Genomic DNA, 25,826 nt, shown 5'->3' with positions numbered 1-25,826 from the left:
TAAGAGTTAGTGAGTGAGTGCGTAATTCACTGAATGAGTGAATGTACAACGTGAGTGAGTGAGGAACTGGAGGAATGATGTCACACTAGAAGAAGAGAAATGCATGTTTTTATGTTTTTAATTGTGTTTGTGTGTCAAGTGAGAGAGAGCGAGGGGATTTAAAGCAATGTGCTCACTCTGCCACCACAAGCCGATCGGGACAACTGATCAGACGCTGCTGCTGTTGTGTGCTCGGGGTGACTCATTCTCTTCCTTAGACTGGCAGCCAAAATTAAAGGCCACTTTGCAACCAGCCTCCGTCATTGCTACAGAAGCCTCTCGTTGACAGACTCATAAAATAACTATGATCAAATTAGAGGACCGTGTTAATCTCCATCCCTGGGCGGACTGAAGAGAGTCTCCCACAGAGAGGTGACGCACGTTTCCTGGTGACATGTAGGAAACGATTAGGAAGTAGAAGCCTCTTCTTCTCTCACATTCAGTCTTAATGGCTGAATATATCCGATGGTGTGTCGCTGTGGCATGTTGTCACCTCCAGTGTATTAATGGGGACTGTTAAATGTCAAGACTTTCTTAAGCTAGTGTCATATTTTAACAAGGGCTGTAGTATTAATAACTGCACTCCAATCTATTTATAGTCAATTTTTAGAACAGAACCCAGCTTTATTAAATATTAAGAGTGAGCACTGCATTGGATTTCTGCTCAAGTCTGATGGAGATGCCCATTTCAATACCAGCCTATGAGCGACGTATGCAAGTATTTTTTTCCTTCATGCCTCAGTTAATGATCGCACACGAGCCAGGCTGCGTGCAGAAGTCCTGCCTTTGTCATTTCCCATCAACCTGCTGCTACAATCACGCGGCAGCCATCAGCCGTATCGATCCACAGTGAGAGGGCCACTCTGTGTTTACATACAGTTCAGTCACGGCTCGCCTCATTTACGCTGTAATGATAGGGGCGGGAGGGAGTGAGAATCAAGGGAAGGAGAGAGTTTATTAAGGAAATGAGGGGAAGAGGTTATAGGAGGAGGACAGTTTGTAGAGAGGGAATAATGGTGATTAGTTAAGGTCTCAGTATGCTTCAAATGAACGAGGTCATCCCACCGTATCCAAAGGCAAAAGTGTTTATACTAGTTCTGAGTGGTCATGCATCAAGGCATGGCAAAAAGCCTGCTGTCATATATCATTTAGAAAGCCTTTCCTTGAAGGAAATTGTATTATACATTGTATTATTTGTGTATTACATACACAAATAGTACAATTTGCATATAGTATAATAAATAAATACACAAAAGAGGACTTGACAAAGAAGTTAAAACCCTGCCAACTGCTGCATAAAGTGAGCATGATGTTTGAATTGTCTGTTTTGGAAAATTCCAAATATTACAGCAAGTATCATGGCTTCAATTAAATGTCAACACAGTAAACATGTCATATATTGTGCTTTAAGTCGCAGTCGATTTTTCTGTATATAGGATATGGCTGGCGATTTTCTATATTTTTCTTATTGTCAATAAATCTCATGTGCAGAGCCAATCCAACAATAAACTCATCATGCGTGTATCTAAAGCCTGATATATCTTATTCCTCTGTGCCGTAAGGCCATTGTTGTCCAAAGACTATTAAAAACATGTCAGTGAGTCACACTGTTGCACTGAGTGATATGTTCCTACACCACAGAAACTACAGTCACAATCAGGCACGTGCACAGATAGCACCTGCCTGTTTGACCTCCTAGAGAGAAAGTGCCCTTTTCTTGGGTGTTTTTAAAAAAATAAATAAATACATTCCTGTTATTCCTGCTACATCCAGCATGACACAACAATATACTCAGTGCCTCATCTTGTTTCTGAGTGTAGCTGACAGAGAATTTATATTAGTATATGTTGGTGTTAATAGTTTATCGCGGTAGCACAGTAGCGCGGAACTAACAGGTGGGGAGCTATTATTGTCATCGCATCGCATGCAAAGCAGGTATGGATACTGTCCATGGATGTATTATAAGAGCTGGACAGGGCTCCGCTGCTCAGCCTTGCAGCCAATTTTTCCCAGTGGTTACTCGCGGTATTGCAGTGAAAAATGCGGCACCAAAAGCATTTTCTCCATAGACCACCATTGTAAAATAAAAAGAACTCAGGGCAGGGCCAGTCGGAGAAACACTACTGCACATATTGAGTGGACCGCACAACGCGGAAGCAAACCCGGAAGCTAGAAACTTTTTTTGGTGTATGCGCCAGCTGAGCAATTCTTATTGGACTGAATCGGCACCATTTATGTTCAGGTATCCAGCTCTTATAATACATCCATGATACTGACACGTAACACGTTTCTCCATGTTGTTTAAGTTAGCTATAAAGTTGTGAAAAAGGTTTGCATTGTTATCCCACACAATGATAACAACAATATGACGCACTTAAGAAATACAACAAAATTAAGGACGTTTTCCTCCTTCTGTAACAAGCAGCCGATGAGGTGAGCTCAGTGTTAGCTAAGTTAATCTGAATTTCTAGCGTCAAATTGATCTGCATTGACTATAGTCAGCAGTGATGTTGTCATTGTGTTTGTGTTATTAATGTCAGACATTAAAGTAATGCCTAATGTACAATTATATGTACACTAAACGTACATATTTCCTTTCTTTGCATTTTCTGTGTTATGTTTACTCAACAGGTGAATATGTGTAAAAGGACAATGAATGCAGCTACATTTACATGAATTTTGAATATTAACTGTTTACTAAATGTCATATATTTAGTCAAATAATTAAGTTCAGGCACTTTTTCACTATTTTTCAGTAGTTTTGGAGGGAGGGAAGGGTTGAAAGAATGTTTACTGTTAAAATGTTTTATAAACCAGTGTCTAATATACCTTATCTAAAGCTTATGTGTTGCTTTTTAGAATTGTGCCTGAAATGCATGATTTCTTCCAAGCCTCCGTATTATGATATGATATTTGAATTATATGAAACTAATTTGTTGGCACATAGTAATTGTATCTTAGCCATTGTATCTTAACAATATCAGCATCTTCTTATTGCCTGTTATTACTGAAGCCATTATTACTTCTATGGAGAGGTGGTAAGAGATGAATATGGAGGTGAGAGAGGCAGTCGTGCAGCCAGAGAAAGTGCATCTTTGTCGGCAGTAGAGCTTCTGCACGTGAGGATGTCAGTCAGAGAGCTACAGTAGATGAGAGTTGGGCTGGTTAACATGTGAGGAGAATTGATTGAAATACACTTTATTTCTTTGCATGTATCATTAACTGTCATATAGGAGTGTTTGAACCAACCTCAGTCAAGGATTTGTTTTAAATACATACATTTTAATATCCCTTCAACAGTGTCACAAAAGTAGTCAATCCAAGGCATATATTTATTTAATTATTTGGAAGAATCGCCTTTTATGAATTTCAGCCCCTGCCCCTCTGACATCCTCTGCATGTACCTGGTCATAGTAGAGAGAAGTTTCCTGTACGGCAGATGCTACTGTGTGGGAACACGATTCCTTTTACACCCTTTTCGCTAGCTTGTTGTGCTACGTAACACAACCTCTTGACTTTATACTACATTGTGAATTTCTCCAAGGACTTTAGTACAACAATTGAGGTCTATGGCACAGAGGAATACAATATATCAGGTTTTGGATACACACATACTTGTAAGTAGATCAGTTCATTGTTGATTTGGCTCTGCACAGGAGATTTGTTGACAATAAGAAAAATGTATAAAATTGCCAGCCATATCCTTTAATTTAAGACCACAGTGCTGTTGGTGCCTAAACATGCCACTCAAAAGGTTAATCGTGCTTTAGTTGCCATGAGCGGATATTGTTGAAAAAATGAAATGTTTTTCGAGAACATTTTACTGATACATTCAGTATCGACATTTTTTTTTACCCTTGAAAGATCCATCCTTGAACTAACCTACAGTGTTTCGCCAAAATAACGATGATGCATATGTACGCCTTCAACCTAAAAGGGTAAAAACATTAGCTGAATGCACGGTGACACCAGCCATACATCATGAATAGACTTTGTCCTAATAAGGAGATGAATTCATATGTTCAACCTTTATTTCCCTAGTGCCCGTAAATGAACAGTAGCTGTGTAGGCTGACGTACACATGTGAAGAGTTGGACCATCCTGTACTTTTTGTTGTAATTATTGCCCTTCTAATTGCAGTACGTTGTTGTAATCATAATTGTAATGGCGCATTAATGCCCTTTTCTATGCAAATTATTGCTTTGTTGTCTTTATTGTCCTGTTGATGTAGTTGCCATGCACCTGTTGCTGTGTTTTCCATGTATATTTGCTCTTATTTTCCAGTTTTACAGGAAGAGGTTTGGATTAAAACTGATGAAACACTTTTCAGAATAAATGAAGAAATACATTTAGTCTTCACTACATCACTGCAGCAGCAGGTAGCAACTTAAATCTAATGAAGCATTCTCTGTTTGATTGCTTACCAACAGGAAAGGGGATGAGTGGGCAGCACGTGCATCCTGGACCAAAACATAAACATCCTTTACTACACATCATAAACTTGATTTGCTTAACCCAATGACGTCCGTCCTCCTGGATGACAAGAAACTCCTGAACACATATGCACTATCAGTACATCTTGGTGGCAAATACATATGTCGGGAAATTGTCTGTAGGTCTCTATTTTAGCCCTTTGCGTAAGTTACTCATGATTGTAACAAATCAGTGGACAAGGTGTACAGTACCAAAGTGATGTGATGAGTTTTAGGATTACGCATCATCTGTGCTAATTCAGTTGAGCTGACGACAGCAGTAGCGGGGATGCCTCAGACATGAATAAGAGCACCATCTCCATCGTTTCCTTTGATAAATTTGCTATGCTTATCAATTTCCTGCGCTGTGTTGATTCTTAACTATTGAGATTTATTGCGCTGGGCTGACACTGTACAATGAACTGCCAGGCAGGGAGCAGCTCAACAAGCCAAAGCATATAATGATACTGGGGGAGAGAGACTATAAATAAGACTGCAGCAGATGGAAGGATGGATGGATGACTGAATGGGTTAATGGATGGATGGATGGATGCATGGATGGTTGGATGGATGGATGGATGGATGGATGGATGGATGCATGGATGGATGAATAGATTGTTGGGAACAGGACGAATGGATGGATGTGTGAATAGGTAGTTGGAAAATAGATTTATGATACCTAATATGGCTCAATGGCTGAATGAATGGAAAGACTGGCTTAATTTTTACCACACAGTTGCCCTCTGTGCTGATTGGAAAATTGATTTTTTTGGAGGCGTAACTGCTCTGGAGGCAGCAATAATCTCATGGTCTTATGTCAAACCTCAGCGGGAGCCAAGGCAACACAATTTTACTTTGTATATTTTACTGAGCCATAATGAAAAGAAAAAATGGTGCTGTTAAAGAGACAGGAACATAATATTGACCTTAATATTACTTTTAAACAACTGATTTTATTTCAATTCACAGATGATACATAATGATAAAAGTCATATCATTCTGACATTGGTTTGTTGATTGTTAAAGCAGTATTGATTTTCATTGGCCTGTTGGTTGAATTAGAGCACACTGTAAACACAACATTGACATATTCTCACCTTATAAAGTTGTTTTGGTGAACATGGTACACTGCACATCTAGCAGGCATAGTGTTTCTATTCACTTGATGAAAATAATTCCAATATTGACTCTCCTTTAAGCTCTGTTTTGGTCGCCATCAACTCCTGAGAGAAATATCTGGCTCTTTAGTTTCTAAATGCTCCACTATGTTCACCAGCTGGTTGCTAACGTTATCTTTTTCACAGCTGCCAGCTGCTGCTGCTGGAAACCAGTTTAACAAAAGCAGTGAGAAGGAATTGAAAAAACAGTGAAAACCACAACAATGAGCTGAAAGATGCTAAAATGCTCCATAGAGCTGAGGAAAACCATGGAAACGTGTGATAATTAACTGTAGGTTTGTCACTATGAGTGGCCTCTTACATTACATGTTATTTTATCCATTATTAATATGAAATTTTTAAATTAAAAGTGCATCTTTAGATAAAATGTCTGGTTTGAAACTCTGATTTGGGAATAAATCTATAGTTTATAGTTAGATAGCTAGGCAGCTACTGTATGAAAATGTGTTTAAAGGAATGAAAAGAGAGAGTGCTCATGACACATACTTTTATATAGGCTTTTAAACAATTCAATGTCAATAGCTTGATTCCAGTACACCTTATTCATTTTTTGTTCAGGCCAAAGATGTGTAGTGGAAGATTACATTAATGCCCTGTGAACAGTCTCCTGTCTGCTGCTATTATTGTCTGACTGTACAGTAGAGTAGCTTTGATCCAAATGGGTTTCTTGAGTTTCATGAACCTATTGACTGACTGAAATTCACAGTGGACAAAGACAATCAACTCAAAGTACAGGTAAGGACATTGTGCACACTCACACACACACACACACACACACACACTGAACTGAAATGAGAGAGTCAAGAGAGTGCACTAATATGGATCCATGACCATGAATGTTTAAGTCAGGACATCATGTGTTTGCTATGTCACTGTTCTCTGGTAACACCTCTTTTGCACCCCTCCTCCTTTCCTGTCCCCATGGAGTCTATCTGACAAAATATCAGCAATAAGCAGCATTTTGATTTAAAAACTCAATCTATGACTTATCTCCTTTGCACCACCTTATCACATTACATAGGGCTGTGTTGGGAACACAAGATCAACTGTTCCAATCCAAGAGTGTCTCTGGGGAAATCTGGACAAGTGGAAAGGAAAGGACATACTACAGAAGGAGGTAGCAGAGGTAACACTTGAAAGACATCCAAGTGTCATCATACAGAAGTCATGTAATAAAACCAAAGTTTTATTTAATAGAAAATAAGTAGCTGAAGAAAATCCTTTTACCACTTGACACAATCAAGTGTGACACACTGAATTGTTTGAATTCAAACAACTAAATCAAATATTTGTTGAAAGTGAGTTAGAACTGCATCAACATGTTTTGCCACTTAAACAGTTATTTTATTTTATTTTCATAAAAAACCATAAAAAGGGTTGCTTGCCAAACCTAGAAATATTAACGTTAAATGCTTAAACTGTACTGTTAAAATTCTGGATGAATGAATCAAAAGGAGTATTCAGTGTTTTTTTTTTGTTTGTTTTTTTTGCCACTTGGGAGAAGCGGAACAAGCTGTAAACACTCTGACATATTATCATTTTATGGAGTTGATATGATGAACGTGTAAGCAAACAGTTGCCTTTTCACAGCAGGAGCATTCAGTTGGAGTCATGTTTCTGAACACCTGATGAATGTAAGTCACTTTTAGCTCTGTTTTGTCCTCCACCAACTCCTGAGGGAAATATCTGACTCTTTAGCTGCTAAATGCTCCACTGTGTTCACCAACCAGTTGTTAACTTTGTCTGTCTGCTGTTTTTCTGCTGGGTGTAAGGGGGAACTTTCTCTGTCTTCTGTGGCTGAAAGTAACGCTGATATGAGTGGTGGAAACAATGAAGCTTTGGGTGGTAAAACTAAAACAATGAGCGAAAAGACACTAAAACGCTACATAGAAGTGATGTAAACTGTAGTGTCAGGTGACAATTCTCTGTGGTTTGTCACTAAGAGTGAACCCTGTAACATAACTCATAGTCATTCGATCCATTTTTACGGTGAAAGTATTGATTAGAGCAGCTTTACAGACTGACAATAAGCATCTTCATGATAGCTGTTCACAGCTGACAGTACAATATAATCGATCAATTGTACCCTGAACATGACGTCTTACCAGCAAACTATAGCCCCAATTGTACAGTATATTGAGGGTATTACATAATCTAATTAAGTAAAAGATACACATGATTCAACATGTTAAATTGCTTTTAAAAAAAAGTTTAGATGGTTTGAAGTGTTCTCAGTGTTCACTAGAAACATTGCATACCCAGCACAGCATGAAAACATCAAATCATATTGGCTGTGAAGAGCTCAGCCGCATGTGAATGTGCGTCTGCATGTGCATTGTATGAATGTACGTGTTTATGACCGATTGCTTTTTTCAGTCTCTCTCATGTGCATTCATGAGAGTTTGTGTGTATTTTTGAATAACATCTCGCTTATTTGTTATCTCATTCTCTGGTTGATTCACTGGAGGCTGAGGGATTATGGGAAAACAAATGCTGAGACTTCCGCTGGTTGTTTTTTTCTCTCTGTCTGGGTTTCGTCTTCTTTGGAAGCGTCTGACTGTAAACAGGAGAGGAAACTGGAGGAAATGATGTCACCAGGCTGCTGTTTTGATAGACTGTGTTTACCTGCGCTCAACAATGTTTGCATGTGTGCATGCTTGTGTGTGTTACATGTGTGTATGCGGCGTCCTGGTTGTGTATGTGTGTTTATGTGTAATGTGTGAACAATGTGTTCACCTGGAGTTCACCATTTACTGCCATCTTTGTCAGTTGCTAGATCCAGAAAATCAAATGCCAACAGGCTGTAGTGCCGTGCCATTGGTCCGATGGCCCATTATTCCGAAACTCCAATAGGTCGAAAAACTTCCCATTGGAACGAAACCCCATTAGTCTGACAGCCCATTACTCCGAAAATAACCCTAACCCCCAACCTTACTGTCAGCAGCCCTAACTGACAATGACTCAAGTGACATTGCTTGACGCAATTTATCGGATCCCATGCAGCTCCCTATGGAGCCACGCATTCTTTATCCAACTTTTTTCACATATGCAGTAGTACTTTAAGGCATATCCCTTGGATGGGCCAAGACAGAAATTTGAAGAACAACTGGATTAAAGTCCCGATGTCTTGTGAAAAAAAGAGAGAAATTAAGGTTTTCCAATCAGCTTTAAATTGGTTTTTAATTAGTAAATCAGAAGTTTTTTGGAACCCAACAGCCATTGGAGGAGTTACTTAAATGTCACTCTTTCCTTTGTACATTTAAAAGATGAATTAGAATGAAGTTAGATACAGTAACAAAGTTGCTGAAGTGCCGACAGGATGCAGGTGCACTTGTGCCCTCCTACTTCATAGTTTAACCAGGATTTCCAAGCTCCCCCTGCAATGTGGAATCATTGAAGGAACACAAGTTGCATTGAATAACAGATGTTTACTCTAAACAGCACTTTGACAGAAGCTCCAGTGTGTTTCTGTCTTGGGCAAAATGGCTACATTGATATAAGTGAATAATAGAGCGAGAGCACGAGAAGAGACCGACTGAGATAAAATGAAAGCACTCTTTTCCGTGTGTGCATTGATTTAAACCATAGCTTTACAAGATGACAGCCTTTCTGGTGTCACAGCAACGTCATGAATTTTTCAGTGCAGAGAAAAGTGTGCATGAGTGATCAACAGTCTTCTTCTGTGTGTCTGTCTTTCATTCTGCTCTTGCATGTTTAGTACTCCGTGTCCTATTTCAATAATATTTCAATGGTGTGTATAATTATTCTCTATGATGGTCCTCAGTGCGCGTGTTCATGTGTTTGACTGAACACAAATGGTCTTCCTGTCTAATCCACGGAAAGGTAAACACAGTGAGCTGCGTGAATGTTTAACTGTAGGTAGAAACGGGTGTGTTTGTGTGTCCTGCAAACTGAACAGATACTGTATATAACTGAGGGGTCTTACAAAACATTTGATCAAGTGCGGGTGTGTGCAACAATAACTATAATGTGTATCTTAATTGTTTGTGGTTCTGCATGGACAAATATACACATAAAGGTGTGATTCATAAACACGAAGGAGGTGGACTTTCCTTGTCTTTTTTGATCTGTCACATCATATGTATAGAGAGGTCGAAGGTCAGATATGGATGCAGAGCGGCAACTATGGCTGTAAGAAATTCACTCCCAGTAGTTGCTTGTTTTGTTTTTTCAGTGTGAAAAGAGGCTTGAAAACAACTGGTATGCATCAGGTACATAGCCAGTAATGGGCTTGGGAGGCACTGGCCCACCCAGTTTGATCAAAGTACATTTTGTAACAATAAATATAAAATATATAGATTATATAAGGAACTAAATGAATATACACTTGATTTATTGTTGACTTGACGTATGTATTGAATTTGTCATCTGATTAAAATGGAACTGTTGAATAAGGAAGTCTCCGGAATGTAGTTAGTTCCTCTGGTTCTGATACACAGACCTTCCTGACCTTAAGCCAACTAGCTGCTTTTCAGATGATATAATGTTAATGCTACAACAATGGCTAAACAAAGTTTTGAATGTGTTATTTGAAAAAAGGTGAGGAAGAAGAAACTCCACCGCCTTCGCCTGAGTCCATGAGACTCTTCAGCCCACAACGAGGTCAGCCCAGCCGCTTGCTCCCTGGTGGTATAGCGCTTTCTCCTTGTCAGCCTGCTGTGGGTTCACCCATAGCTGCGGGAAGCAGGGGTGCTTGGGGAGCTGCAGCTGAGACCCTTGCAAAGTAAACATTGCAAAGTAGACTGGTCATTTGTTTTTCCAGTTTGTCTATGTTTTTCTTCCTTCTAACTTTTCTTAAGTCAATCTTTCTGGGAAAAGATGGCCCACCTACTTTTGTATTGGCTCACCTAAAAATACAGTTTCTGCCTACGCCACTGGTATGCATTCCACTCCTGTCTCCTGGAAATGATGTTTATCAACTAATGAAGTGTAATTGCTGCCTGGATTATGTTCAGTTTTTGTGAGTGAAGGAGGTGCTACATTTTTGTACTGCGTGGAATTCGAGAAGAGGTGGGGGTGGATGACCAAGGTTCACATCATGAGCACTGCCTGTGGTTAACCCAATTTAGGTGCTCAAGCAGCACAAGGACAGAAATAGCACAGACAATTAGAACCAAATATGAAATGAATGGCTGTTAAGATTAAGAATAGAAAAATTCAAAAGTCAAGCAATATACATAAAGTTAAGCACAGTCTAATAGTTAAATGATAGTGAGTAAAGTAGCAGCAAAGTATAGTATATGTAGGAGTTAGGTGGGACCATCTACTGTAACAGCACACAAGCATAGTGTATGTAACATGACATAATAGTATACATAATAAGATGTTGAGACTAATTATTTGAGGAAAATAAATATAGTTTTAACTAACTATTCCTGCCCTCCATGTGTGTCGACATTGATAGTTAAAATATTTATTGGCCTATATCTCCTCTCAAAGTAGACACATCAGCTTCTTGTGTCATATTAACAGCCCACAGTTGTCAGTTTTTCATATTAAATTCAGCTGACTGCAGTAAAATGCCGTAGTATATTATTCTTCAAAGGGAAATTATGAATGAGAAGTGTGTGTGTGTGTGTGTGTGTGTGTGTGTGTGAGTGTTTTGAGGAAGACAGCAAGAGAGGCTTAAGCTCTAATTGTTCAATCAACAAGCTTTATGTTTTCCTATCAGTTGATGTCACTAGGCTATATAGACGGTGTTTATGTCCTATTTTGACAGAACAAATCAATAGTGTGTGTAAATAAGATACTGTTACTGGTGGAATTATTGAATGGATATATGTTACGACACCGGCATAGATACCCTTGTTTCATGCCACGTAGACTGGATAGACAAACTCATTATCGCACTACATTTAAGGAATGAATAGTTTTCACGTTACGATGTCGACTAATTAATTACATATAAATCAGCACAGGCAGACGATCTTGAAAAGTTCTGTCCTCAAAAGCAAAACCCAATGAGGTGAAAGTTTAAGGCAACATGCTCTCTCTTTGGTATTTATGAGATTTCAATACAGTGTTGTCGCCAAGCTCCCTTATGTGAGTCTGCTATTCTACAACTGTTTCCTCTTATTTCCATCAGTCATAATAGTTTGCTCTTAGTATGTAATCTTCATGAATGCTGTTTTTCTTTTCAGAGTTTTTAGACCAGGTGCGTTCAAGGCCATATTTAAAGATGGATATAAGAATGAAAGGAGCCTTGGAGAACAGCCTCTGTCAATGCAAAGGGGTTGAACACATCAGTAGTTGAAAAAACAGCGTGTACTTTGTTGTCTGTCTGCAGCGTGAACAATACGGTCTATTATGCTCTCCACCAAGCAATTTGAAGACTTTGAGTGACTCAGGCAAGGTTTTTCGGAGAATGAATGATTATGTAAAAGATAAAACTCAATTTCTTTGTCCTTTTTACTTTGAAAATTGTCTTTTCTTCCTGTTTGGATGTATAGTCCTCATTTAGTTAGAAAGGGGATTTAGACCATCAAGATAGCAGTTTTAATCCATGGAGAAGCTGGGAAAGTGTGGGGTGTTAAGTCAATCTTCCTCTTCAACATTCACTGTTAAGGTGCCCATAGGGAAAAGCACTTAAATATAAACAGAAAAAAAATAAATGTTGATTGTATTCATATCACAGTCAACAAGAGGGATGGCAAGGCAGTGGCCCTGAGAAAGAGAGAGGTAGAGTAAAAGTACAGCTGAAAGAGAGAGGCTCAATTACAGCCGTAATCTTCACCTGCTAGCTGGATGTCATGCTCGTTTTATTTTACATGATCAAGACCTCGGCTCCGACACCTTGCGGGCTGATGAACGGACAGTATGCTCGGTCAGGGAGCCGCGAGGCTTTACGCGCTCTCCCCATTTCTCCCTCCACATGGGGTGTCTTCTACTTAACTGGTCGACTCCAAACAAACAGCTGGGGGTGGAGGAGGAGATGAGAGGAGAGAAGGAGAGGACTACAAGGGGAAAAGGAGAGAAAAGGGCTGAAAAGAAAAGATAAAAGAGACGGGGAAATAGTAGCGGCAGAAAAGATTAACATATGGGATGAGAGAGTAAGAAAAAAGATTTGAGGAGAAGAGAGAGAAAAGGCTTGGTCACACTGGCATTTAAACCAGTGAAATCAATTCATTCCAATGGAATTGCCAAAATCAGACGTGAAGTCAAGTAAATCCGAACAAATTTCTTGTGTTGAGTTCAACTTTGGTTTACTTTGACACATGAGAATCACATTTGACATTTGGGGGAGAGCCGATCACTGACTGAAATGAATGAAATGATGCACAATACTGATGAATACTGACTAGCGCTAGCATGTTTCCAGAAGGCTAGCGTGTTAGTGGTCGGCTCGCCACATAATCTCTGAGATTATATGATTCATAAGAGCATACTTGTCTGTTTGGTAACAACTATTGTAGGCGATTTTTTTTTTCTCAGGATGGTGAAGTCATGACCCGCCACACGCTGCCTCTAACTGGCTAGTACTCATTGTTTTTCGTTGGTTGGGTTGGTCAGATTTAAGCATGAGGAGTGACATTGGTTAGGGATGGGGTAAGACTATCAGGGTAAGCCAATCAGAGGCAGAGTAAGGCTGGTCATGACTTTGCCATTCTGGGAAAAAAAATATTGCCTACAGTAGTTGTTAAGAGACAAATATGCACAACTCCTTACGAGTAAAAAAAATGGTAGACAATACAGGAGAGAACAGTAGAAAACAGAAAAAGAAAGGAAAGGAAAAGAGGAAAGGGAGGGTAGCGACAGAAGACAGGAAAACAGAAGAAATGAGGTGGAGAAAGAGAAGGTAAAAGCCAGGGAGGACAGTGAAAGAGAAGAGGAGAGAGGAGAGCATGAGGTGGAAGAAACTACAACAGTTTTCAAATTTCAAGTTTTCAAATTAGCTTTATTCATTTTAGGTAGTTTTTCTTTTTAAATATCAACCAACTTAATATATATCATTGAATAGATGAGAGTAGTAAAAAGAGTAACCTAATGTGTGCTTGCTTATCATAGCATCAGACCAAGCATCAGAAAAACATCTAATAAGCTGATAACAGCTCCTGGGATTTGATTTTTAATGGTAATGTTAGCCTTTTATTTACACTACATCACATGTTATGCCTGTATTTTTAATTTTATATCATGAAATGTGTTTATGCAATGTCCTGAAGGTTTATATCAACCCTTAAAACGATGTAATTAAAAAGGCAGTAGGAGTTCTGTCCTCCCCATAACCCCCAACTGTAAAAAGCCCTAATATTTTTAGCCAGCAGATGACACTGTAGAGTGGCAGACGATTCATTTCACCTACAACAAATAGAAAATGGAAAGTAAACCCTGTAGGTTATCATGACTGGAAGAGCAGCTGGTCCAAAAGGTAAAGGTTTTAGTTCATTTCTATGGGAGAAGTACTGTGTCTGTGTGAGATACAATTTGGCTCCATCCAATACACATGAACTACATTTCCCAGAATGCATTGAGCAGGGTTAGGGGTTAGTTTGACATGTGTAGTTGTCCAGGGCAACAGCACCTTTCCTTCACTAAAAAATAAGACCCTTGCACTCGAAATTGTGCAATATTTGTTATCTTCCACACACATGAATGCTGGTGGTCAGCCAGTGTTCACTCAGTCAGTGTGAATGAGCGACAGCGACGCTGAGCGGAACGACAACAATCCTGCTGAAAATCATCACCCTGAGCTGCTAGACTGCTGCGGAGGGCTCAACAACGTGGATTACTCGAAGGTAAAACCAGAACTGTTCAATACAGAGTTGTTGTACGTCTTTTAACTTTCACATGTATCAAGTACAAGTGCTCACAGTGGCTAGAAGTTCTCTGTTTGAACGACTGAACCCCGCTGCCTCGTAAGCGGCTGTGCTGCTGACAGCCGGAAACAGGCGGCAGAGTCGCCTTTTCCAAATAAAAGCACGATTTTCTGCAGACTCACAGCACAGTAATGTTTACAACAGCAACACCATGCAACGCCAACACAACAGAATGATCTCCATCACAACACCACGTATAAACAGTTCTTTAATTTGAACAACAAATTATGGAACAAAAATGTGTTTTTATAACACAAACAATAATTGTGTAACTCTTATTTTGATGCAAGTTTTGTAACCTGCATACAGATTAGTTGTCAGTAAACACTGAAAGTTGTGAAACAAGACTAGGTCAAAACCTAATATATGGTTGGACTGTTTTTGGTCAATGTGTGAAATTGTGGCCAGATTGTTACAGTGATAGTCAGTGGTATTGTCTATAATATGAATTCCTTGATATTAACTCTTCATCTGCAATTTTCTGTAGTTTTTCCCAGTAATATTTGCTAGTAAAGTGTACTGAAGTAGCATATCACATGACATGGTCAAGCTACATTTGAGTCAAAAAAAAAAAGTTTTAAATGCAGTTGCAAGAAACACAGTCACTCTGCATCTCTGCTGTCCTCCGCTTCCATCATCTTGGGCTGATTCATTTTGAAAGAGCAACAGCAACAGTTACTCAGTCATGGACAACCACGGTTACAGGGCTGGCCCCACTGTTGCGGTCCAGCTAAAAATGCATCACATGTGCTAGCTATTTTTCAAACCATTTTCAGTGTGCACCTTTTATTTAATATAATTCATACTTCATTTTTTAAATATCCCACAATGCAATGCATTAGTGATAACAACAACAACATAACAGAGAATGGTGGACGGTGACCAAATTTATTCACACAAAAGTATTTTGAACAATAGCACACATATAGGATATGTATGTGCATAGTATGCAATCCTCTCTAGAGCCAGTGTTTGGTTTGTCTATTCTGGGCAACTGTAGAAACATGGCGGTGCAACATGGCGGCCTCTGTGGAAGAGGACATGCTCCCTCTAGATATAAAGAGCTCATTCTCAGGTAACGAAAACACAATAACTCTTATTTGTAGGTGATTATACACTTACTAAAACATATTTCTGAATATTATATTCCATTTCTGCCAAGTTTGTTCCGCTAGATGCCATTAAATTCTACACACTGTACCTTTAATATACTGTACTTCATATGGCCCCTTTTCCACATTTGGCATACTATATTTTATTTTATGTCAACCTGTGTGTGTATGTTGATAGTGACCAGTTTTACCCAAATTCATTTTCACATGTGCTTTCATGTGCACATGTGTCTCTTAATGTCTTCATGCACTTCAGTGTATTGAAATATGGCAAGCATAGGCAAAAAGAAGGATGCACAATTCTGAAATCTATATTGTTTTTCTTCCTCTCCCAGCCTGCAGCAGCAGTAAACACAGATAACCTTAAGTTAACTTGTTTTGCTCAATTACTTGCAAGCTATATACTCAAGGTCAGACCACTCATTAACCCAACAAGGTAACCCCAACCTGTTCCCTGTTTCAGCCTGTATCACTGTAAACAGATAAGAAAAGCTCAACTTCACTGAACCACAGAAGCAGCTCAGAAATTGAAACACAATTAAACCACTTTTTACTATTTCAAAGAGTAAGCCAGTTACTTGTAGCAGAGATCCAGCTAAAATGTTCTATAGGCATGCTGCTTATGTAGCGGTTAAATATTTTGTGTGATACCAGTCACTTACCTGTAGCGCTGACTGTCCTTCATAGTTGAACATTTGTCAGCGCTTAAGCTGATTAATTTAAGCAAAAATACAAAATATTTGCTGGTTGCAGCTTCTCAGATGTGAGGATTTGAAGCTTTTCTGTGTCATACATGATAGTAAACTAAATATCTTTGGATTTTGGACTATTGATTTGACATATGAAGATGTCACTACGGGCTCATATAAATTACAACTTGCATTTTTCATTATTTTTAGACATAATAAAGACAAAAAGATTGATTGATTGATTAATTGATAATGAAAATAATCGTTAGTTGCAGCATTAGTATAGTTTGCATGTTTTTCAGTTTCATAACTGCCACCAATTGATGTGAAACACCTAGACATTTTTCTTTGTGAAAACCAGTCTTAGTGTCCATAATGGATAATGATGTAGGCCTGCCACCATAATTACATTATTGATTTATCATATGATATATGGACATGACCTTTATCATTTTTTCTGACCTCAGTATTGCCCGTTGTGTTACATGGGTGTTTGTTTAATTAAGAATGTCACCAACATTTGAGCAAACATGATGCCAGAATAAACAGCATAACTTATTGTGTGTGGTCTCTCTATTTGATGCAAATAATCTGTCCTGTTTCAGCAGGTTGTTTCTAGAAGGTTTCAGCATTTTGATAATCCAGTTTGTGCTCCTGCTGTTAAAATTGTGCATAGCCTAACTGAGCCTACATTTCTTAACAGACACACCGTGGTAACCGCTGGCTAGCTTTGTTAGCTGCTCCATTACCTTTCTCACAGATGTTAGCAGTAAATGAAATGTGTTTATGATATTTAATTTATCTTTGTGACAAATAACTGTAATGTAAGGACTGAAATGTTACTCAATTCTTTCTACAAACTCCCCCCTCTTTACAGCAGTTTCTGCTGCAGGACTTCTGGTGACAGGTGTTACATGAAAATATATCTGAAAGGCAACAAGATACTGTGGTTCCTCCTATAGGTTTGCCTCAGTCTATTTAGGCTACTCTCATCACATTATTATTGTTCCTTTCTGGCCACTGTAGACAACAGGAAAATAAATTGTTGGGAGTCAGAAATTAATGTTTTATTTATTTATTTAGGATATTTTAAATTATTTTTTTCACATTCCAATTCCAATGTCGGAATATTCTTAAGAAGTTAAAGGTCATTGCTCTTTGAAAGGGTGCACTTGCATTATTACGTTATTATATTATCATTATAGCAGTGGCATAAAATAGTCTTAAAATTACAAAAATAACGTTGATCGCAATCATTTCTGGGACAACATATCGTCCAACAAAAGTAGTTGTCGTGATAGGCCTAAGCAAGATTGCCATCAAACTTGATATGGATACCCAGAGGATGAATCCTAATGTTTTTGAAGGCCCTCTGACCTTCCTTCAGCAACACCACCATGCTAAAATATCAGCTTTACACACATTTGATCAGCACATTCATGCTCCCAAAGGATAAACCCTTTGTTAATAGCCTATGACTTTCCTCTCGCACCACCCTCAAGTCAAACACTCGAAAAACAGCCAAACCTGCATGTTGTTTGTTTCATCCAACATCTTTGTGTTGTACTGTAGGGTGTAATGAACAGTGTAGTCTCCTATTCTTATGTTTCATCTTAGTTCTCTATTTTATTTATTTGTTCATTCTGATGATAACACATTCACACTGTGAAATTTGTTCAGTGTGATCAGAGTCTGATATAATGGGCTCAGACTGATTGCATTTGAAACATCTGTATTGCCCTTGTGGCCCTAAAATTGTGATATAATACACATTAAACACCCAAAGCAAATGAGGGGCATTGGCCTAAAAGACATACTTTGTTGCTCTTCATCCATGGCGTCAATGGGCATAAGCTGGACAACCACACAGAGCAGCCCAGTGTGTTAGAGAGAAGGAAAATCTCTGTTGCTCCCCCTCATATCAGTCATTAAGATTAATTTTTATGCCATGTGCCATGCTTCACTTTAAAAAAAAAGCCCTGTGTCACCTGTCATCAGTTTTTTCTCTTCATTCACAATGAAAATATTGTGTGATGGCCTGTTACTGTGATTTGATACAGCAGGATAAAAACACGTGTGTTATGTAGTAACTGGTCAATGCAGAAATTTAGTCTGCAAGAACACCTTGGTCAATCTTGGTGAATCATATTTAAGACCAAAGCCAAGACACAGTGCACATCTTTATAAGTTGAAAAATAAGAAACATTTACAAAATGTATCTGCAAGCTACATGGGAAATAACATTTGAATAAATAGCAAAACTTGGTTTAAGAAACAAGTCCTACGTTTTAAAAAGGGAATCTTCAGACCAACTGATTCAGTCTGAAGGTTTGAGGTTATTTATAACTTCTTTATAACTAGCTATGGAAGACGGTATTGTAGAACACACTTATTGCAACTTTATTTTTCACAAGGTTGTCTCTTGTTTCTTTCAGATGGACTTGACCCTGTTGGAAGAGCTCCTAAGACACATTGACTGTCATGACTCCAGCTTCTGCGTTGCTGTGATCGCCATAATTTTCAACCCTTTCTTCTGGAATGTGGTAAGTGCTACTGTAGAAATTTGTTATCTTGCAGCTTAATTTTGTACAGCTAGACCTGTCTTGTCATGCTCTCTTACTGTATGCCTAGAGAAGATCAAGTTGAAAGAACAGGAATAATGAGACACTTGGAAATCCTGTGACAGCCTTTTGATTGGTTTTATTCAGTAAGAGCACTGCTGATTTTATTTTGGCATGATCGTATTGGTTTAAAGTTTGAATACAGCTTAGTGTGTCTCAATCTCCAGATTTCTGTGAGCTTGTTGAGACAATAGCAATACTGCTGCTATTGTTTGTAGGTGTGACTAATGAAAGGAATCAATAATGACGAATTAATGACAGTGAATCATCATTTGTATTCATCATCAAAAATAATGTTATGAATCCCAGACAGTGGTGCTTTTGTCTTAGCTAGGTGAGCACAGTTTAGTCAGCGGTGGGAAGCCGGTGAGGGATCATGTCCTTTCTTCACAGCATTAGTGACTCTGACCAGCGGCTCATGACTTCATGCATTACATTTTTACTAATCTCATGTGTACATAGGGCTTGTGCGTTTAAAAACACAATAGACAATGTTGCTTGTACTTTTTAGACTTCCAGACAATGTGTTTAGCAATTTATTGCAATAAATCAGTTCATGCAAAGGAAAAAAAAAAAACTGGAAACTTAAGTGTTTCCAGCTATAGCTTTGGAACTAGTGTATCTGTCCACAGATAGGCTGTCATTGACTCTTGATCCATCTTTGTCAAATCAAGGTAAACTATCCCAACAGTGTCCCTGAGTCTGATAAAACCGCCCTTCTGTTTATCACAGAGCGTTGTGTTTCACAGACAAGATGGCTGCATTCATTTTCACGATTTGATTACAGATGTTTCATGAGAATTGTTTAGTATTATCATTGGGGAATTAACACTGACTATCTAATATATATTAGAGCAAACACTACATAATATTGCACCTCAGAATAACACTGTAATTATTGTTTTACTGTAGTCCTTTTCATATAGACATCAGTAATGCTCCATACAGTGCTGTGCAGTGTAAAGCCAAACACTCCAAGTAAAATCTTCCTCGGTGATGGAGTTTGGTGAGTGAATCATGCCAGCACTTCAGTCTTATTATGTGTGGAGCTATATATAATACTGCAATTAAGGAAAAGTAGTCGTATTAGAAAAAAATCCTCTTGTATTCTTCACCCACATTCGTTACGTGGCACTTTGCTGTCATACATGGTGAAAGTGCACCATTAATAATCATCTAGTTGCTCATAATAAATTAAGTGTACACATTCAAAATGTTAAAGCATTCATGCAGGAAAGGATAAATGAAGACTAATCATTTTGGTGATGTGAAGAGGTTAAACAATTGCTGCGGTGATGTGTGTTTCATGATGTGAACCATGTTTTGTAATGATCTCTTGTGTCCAGATTTAGTAAAATTGCTGGTTGGTGGAATCACTGGTCAAAATTGGTGTAACTTACCCCTCGCTGCTTTTGAAAATTAGTTCCTTGCTTCAACAGGTGCATGTGTTTCATTTCCAAATTGCCTTTTGACCAACCTTTAATGGTGATTCATTTGACCGTTGACTCAGTCCACCATCACAGCATCACACCTGTGCAACCCAGCAGGACAGATATGCATCATACTGTAGTTCCCTCCTTATAGAAGGGCAGCCAATTATTTGCATCAAAGTAAATGTTGCTGAGGTGCTCTTGGCCCTGCACATGACGCCAAATTACCCTTTTTGTGCATTGTGCTGGAAGATAAGCTGTAAGTGGCTGTAATAGGGGTTATTCAGGCAAACAGCATTAGGACTGATGGAACTTACTAAGAGAGAGATGGGTAATAAAAGATCTTGTTATCTTGCCTGTTAGAATTACAATGCTGTATTCCTTCAAGGTGGTAGTGTTGAGGACAGTGTTTCATTTGATTTTTTTGGACTACTATCTCTTAAAGGGTGAAGAAAGAAGCATATGTGTGATAGATGGATGTCTTGATGCTTAAAATAAAGAATTCCTTGTATCCCATTCATTTAGGATAGTTTTGATCACATGTCTGTCATACGTGAAGGGTTGCTGCTGAGGGTCTACATCGTTTATGTCATGTTGATGACATTTTAATGAAATGTAACATCAGGATGTAACTCCCTATCATTTGTAGCAGATCACGTTGCCTTGTTTCATGTGCTGCATGTGCTGTTCTGGTACCTCGATCCTGATAGTGCTGAAGGTTTAGCACGGCAGTGTTAAGGTTGTCGAACACAAAAAGTCTGAAATGCTCAACTTGAAGCAGAGGATTACCTTGCTTTAGACTGTTTTCCATATGGTTGTGGCAACAACAAGCATGGAAACCAGTACTTTATCTACAAACACTTTTATTGGTATACAGGTACTGAAAGTTCAACAGACACTGTGGAGCAGTGCCTTCTAAAAATGAAAGGCTTTACTGATCAGTTATTCTGCAAGAAAATTATCAAACTATTTTGATAATCTAACAGCTGTTTCATTCACTAATCAAGCAAAAATACCAAACATTACCTGGTTCCAGATTCTTATCAGTAGAGATTGACTGCTTTTCTTTCTATTATTCAAAGTAATTTTAATATTTTTGTGATTTGGACTGTTGATTGGACAAAACAATTTTTTGAAACCTGCATAATTCATTGTCTTGGCCACTTGGGGACAATGCAACAAGCTTTAAACATAACATTTACTACCCAGTGAATGTAAGTCCAACATTTAAAGTTGATTTATGGTCAGTCAGAACCGTGTCTGACCATGTAGGAAATCAAACGTGTTTATAGTTGTTCTGAATGGCTTCACTCAAAGGTGCATTGAAAAGCTGATTGTCACAGAGAGGGCAGCTGAAAGACACTAAAATACTCCGTAGAGTGTAGCGTAACTGCAGTGCTGGGTGATTTGTCACTGTGAGCCACACCTTTCACATTATACATAGAAATTTTAAACATTGTCAATGTAAAATTTTCACTTAGTACAGCTTTAAAACGTCACTCTGGGATATCGTGATCAACTTTTCAATTTTCTTTGACATTTTATTACCAAAATGATTACTTGATCAAGTGGAGGCCATTTTTTAATCAAAATAACTTTTAGTTGCAGCCTTCCACTTTCAGCAGCATTTTAGCATAAGAATGACAGTTTTTCCTTCTAGAAGCACGAGTATTTATGCTATTCATTCTTCCTGTGTCTCATTAGTACAGTGCTTTATTTGAAAGTCTGTATCTGCACACATTTAAACTTCTCAAAGGTAGCTCATGTGGCTATTTGACTGTAGCAAGATGTTGTGCTTCCACATTATTGATTAGTGTCTGGCGCTGCCTAATCTTCACAGTCATGTTTTCCAACTACACTCCCCCTCCCTTCCTCTCGTATTTTCCAAGAATTGTGAGGGAGGAGAAAGCTCTTTTCTTTCTTTAGGATTTGTAGGTAGCAGTGTGAGGTACACGCTGCCCTGTTAGTCGTGTACTTGCAACAGGAGATGGTTGATATGACCGAAAGCTGCGGACGCTGTGACCAACAGAGTCTGAACTGAAGACGTTTTGCAGTATGAAATGACCCAGTAGTGTGACCCGTTAATTAAATTGTGGTACAACACGTGTGCAGCTTTTTTCTCTTCTTTTTTCCAGTTTTAGTGCATTTATCAGAAAGTCTCAGAGGTCAGGGTCGGAGAGAAATGCTGGTTATTGATCTCTCAAGAAAACAATACTAACTGCTTTACTACCAATCAAAACTCTGATTTGAATTGCTAAAGACTGACAAGTGAAATATGACATTTCAGGTGTAAAATATCCCAAAAACTCGTGTCTGTGTCATGTGAGTTGCCATGATATAAACAAATGTCTGAAACCACATGCGGCGGCATCAAGGGACTCTTTTTTCACGTGTTTAATGTCCATAAACCACAAGTGATTGCAAAAAGACTAACAGTCTGCATATCTTTGCCTCTGCTGGTTTGATTCTGACCGAGATCATAATCAGAAATTAGTATTTTGGCTTTTCCATCATCTCTTTAATAGATCTAGTTGTGTCTTTTCATGTCTTTTCAAATGGAAAAACCTCCCCGTGGTGTCATCTCCCCGGAAGCTTGACCCATACTAGAGACTAAAAGCCAGGATATCTCAGCCTCTGCCGCATGAATTGTGACCTTTCTACCTTTTAATCTGTCACTTGTGAGTCCCCCAACTTTATGGAAGTGTAACACTGAATTGCTAGAGTGTCCCTTTATTTTATCCCTGTATTTGGAGAAATAATAATTATTTTTTGCCTTTATGGATTTGCATTTCCAGTCGTGGAACCCATTGTGTCTTGAGGAGCAGTTTCCTGGTTGCTCACTATCCCCCTTATGTGCTTTAAACACACACGCAGTATATATACTGTCATAACCAAGCAAGGGATTCCTCACCTGCTTCATAATGGAGGTATACTTTACGTGCACTGAACACAGTGTTCCTACTGGGACAGAGACACAGCAAGGCCTGTTCCTTGAATTTGTGGTTTGGTGTGTGTGTGTGTGTTTGGGCACAGATCAGGACGTACCAGCCCCCAACTATCACTGATTAACCTTTTATCTTTTCACACAAATGGGCTGTCCATGAACGACACACTCATCACACATACGCATACACACACACACAAGGCCTGCTGATTAAAGTTATGCTTCTGAAAATTCCAAACTTTGTGAATCTATTCAAGCCTTCTGGCAAAGTATCACAAGGCATATTGAAATAAAAAGTCTTTATTCGTTTGGGTTTAGGATGCAGATCAGTTATATTCTCTGATACTTGATGATATTTATTTGATCAATAAAGTGTGGTGACTGCTACAGTCCCAGAAAATAGATCAGAAGAAGAAACAGGAGATTTCTGGGCTCAGGGAGATCCAGGAGGTCAGTGTGTCACATTGAGGCTGTGACACATTGACCTTATTGTTGAATGGGGCCAGTCCTGCTGTCAGGTACCAGGAACAATCAGCCAACAGTACCGTTGTGCCAATTTTCTGTTTGGTACTCTTGCTCTTTTGGGAATGTTAGAATCTCTGCAGGCTTAACTGACCTCAGCAACACCTTCACAGTGTGTGCTACAAGTGTATGTTTGTGTGTGTGTAGGTGGCCTGCATAGTGACTCATCTAAGTTGAGTAACAGAAAGCCTCTGGAAAGTACAGATGCACTTTGCCACATGGGCAGACTGTCCAACACATCCTTATAATTAACTGCCAGTATAGGTCTAAAATTCAGCTGTCAAAAAACAACCTATAGTTATGTTTACACCATCTAACGGCTGTAGTAGTGCACTCCAGTATGACCCATAGGATCGTAATGTACCGCTTTCCAAAAAGGTTACAAGTCACTGTTAAAAATAATTATGTTTTATGGTGTGGCAATGCTGTGGTTAAGGTCTGGTTGGGTTTAGGCACAAAAACCACTTGGTTAGGGTTAGGGAAAGATCATGGTTTGGGTTAAAATAATCGCTTGAAATGTGGTTTATACTTGCTTAAATTTATGCAGCCTTCATCGTCACGGCAACAGTGAACACCACAACGTTACGGTTTTTCAAAAACTTCCCGACTCGCGGTTGGAAACATGACACTCGCGGTTAGAGACAGGAAGCAAACAGTGGTCTCTTGCAGTAAATTCCACCAACTATCCATCCACCCAACCCGCCTCCTCCCAACAAGGCAAATCATCCTATCAAGTCACCTTATATTGATGTCATCTGAACTGCGTCATTTCCACGGGTCATAATTGCATGGCAGCTAGATGGCATAAACGTAACTATAGGTCATTTTTGCTGGCCTGAATTTTAGACCTATACAGTCATTGTTCTTGTGAGGATGCATGCAGACTGCTGCACGTGCTGATGCTAATTACACCTGTGTGGTGACTGCAAGGGTGTCATCAAGCGACCACCTCCGAGGCTGAAAAATGAAGCCAATGCGGGAGTGCCAAAAACTGCAGTTCCTCGAATGGCCACTTGAGGCTGGCTCCAAAAACGAGTCAATCCCCATAGACACCCATGTTAAAATACCCAACTTTACAGCAGAAGTAAAAACTGTTCGGGGGGTGAATTTTTATATAACTTACCCGTTTTAATAAGGCTTAAAGTTATGCATAATTAAAGGCATGGTCGCTTTGAGTGACAGGTGGGTGCCTACAGAGTAGGTGAATGATATGAAAATATATGCATATCATCAGACAAAATGAATTTGTCAACCGCCAGACTGATTGATGGCAATATGTGATGTGTTAGAGATGTTCTGAGCTGATCCTCAGGACTGGTATCAGGACAGATCCAGATGTATTTTAATGGAGCAGTATTGGCTAAAATTAACCCAGTCAAATGGTCATTGTCCTCACCTGTGTTTTATCCACCTCAGCTCGCTAGTTATGCAGTGCTGCTCTCCTTTATTACAGCTGGGCTCTACAGTGCAAGCATTTCACTAAAGATGCAAATGAAAATTAGAGTTTGTGACTGTGAATTTTTTTGGGGGCACACCAATTCTGACAGCTGGATTGGCAAAGTATATAATCTGTTATCGAATCTTTTATCCCTCCTCTGTTTCTTACTAGCAAAGAGTAACAGTGTACAAAACATTCAGCAGCCTCTGGTTTTTAGCTGGCACTGACTGTCGCTTTCCTCGGTTAAAATGAGATACGTCCCCTGTGGCAGATTAAATCAGCTGTTGCTAATTAATTAAAATTCTATGACTAACTTTATGACAGTCCAAAATGAAACTCTGTAACACAGCTTTACAATCCTGAGTGCAAAAAAACTCATGAGAAATGTGTGCCAAACTTCATAGACTGTTATTTCAGTGTGCCAGACGTATTTAATCAACATTGCATATTTTCTGCTGTTATGTTTACTATTATATATTATGGGCATCTGTGACACAAATATTTGTTTCTTGATGAATTATATGTTCTATCTTATCTCATTATT

General features: G+C 38.9%; 1 protein-coding gene across 1 annotated transcript in view; it reads left to right on the top strand.

Annotated features, from left to right (window-relative positions):
- The first annotated feature begins 14,136 nt into the window (after nt 1-14,136).
- Nucleotides 14,137-25,826, top strand: part of pemt (phosphatidylethanolamine N-methyltransferase) — a 75,693-nt gene continuing 64,003 nt past the window's right edge. The window contains exons 1-2 of the mRNA XM_044337343.1: nt 14,137-14,445; nt 18,763-18,870. Coding sequence (XP_044193278.1) covers nt 14,341-14,445; nt 18,763-18,870 — 213 coding nt within the window. The 5' untranslated portion in view covers nt 14,137-14,340. The remainder of the gene's footprint in view (nt 14,446-18,762; nt 18,871-25,826) is intronic.

This window comes from Thunnus albacares, chromosome 20, assembly GCF_914725855.1.
Source record: "Thunnus albacares chromosome 20, fThuAlb1.1, whole genome shotgun sequence".
NCBI classification, from domain to species: Eukaryota; Metazoa; Chordata; class Actinopteri; order Scombriformes; family Scombridae; genus Thunnus; species Thunnus albacares.
This window is presented reverse-complemented; position numbering and strand designations above follow the sequence as displayed.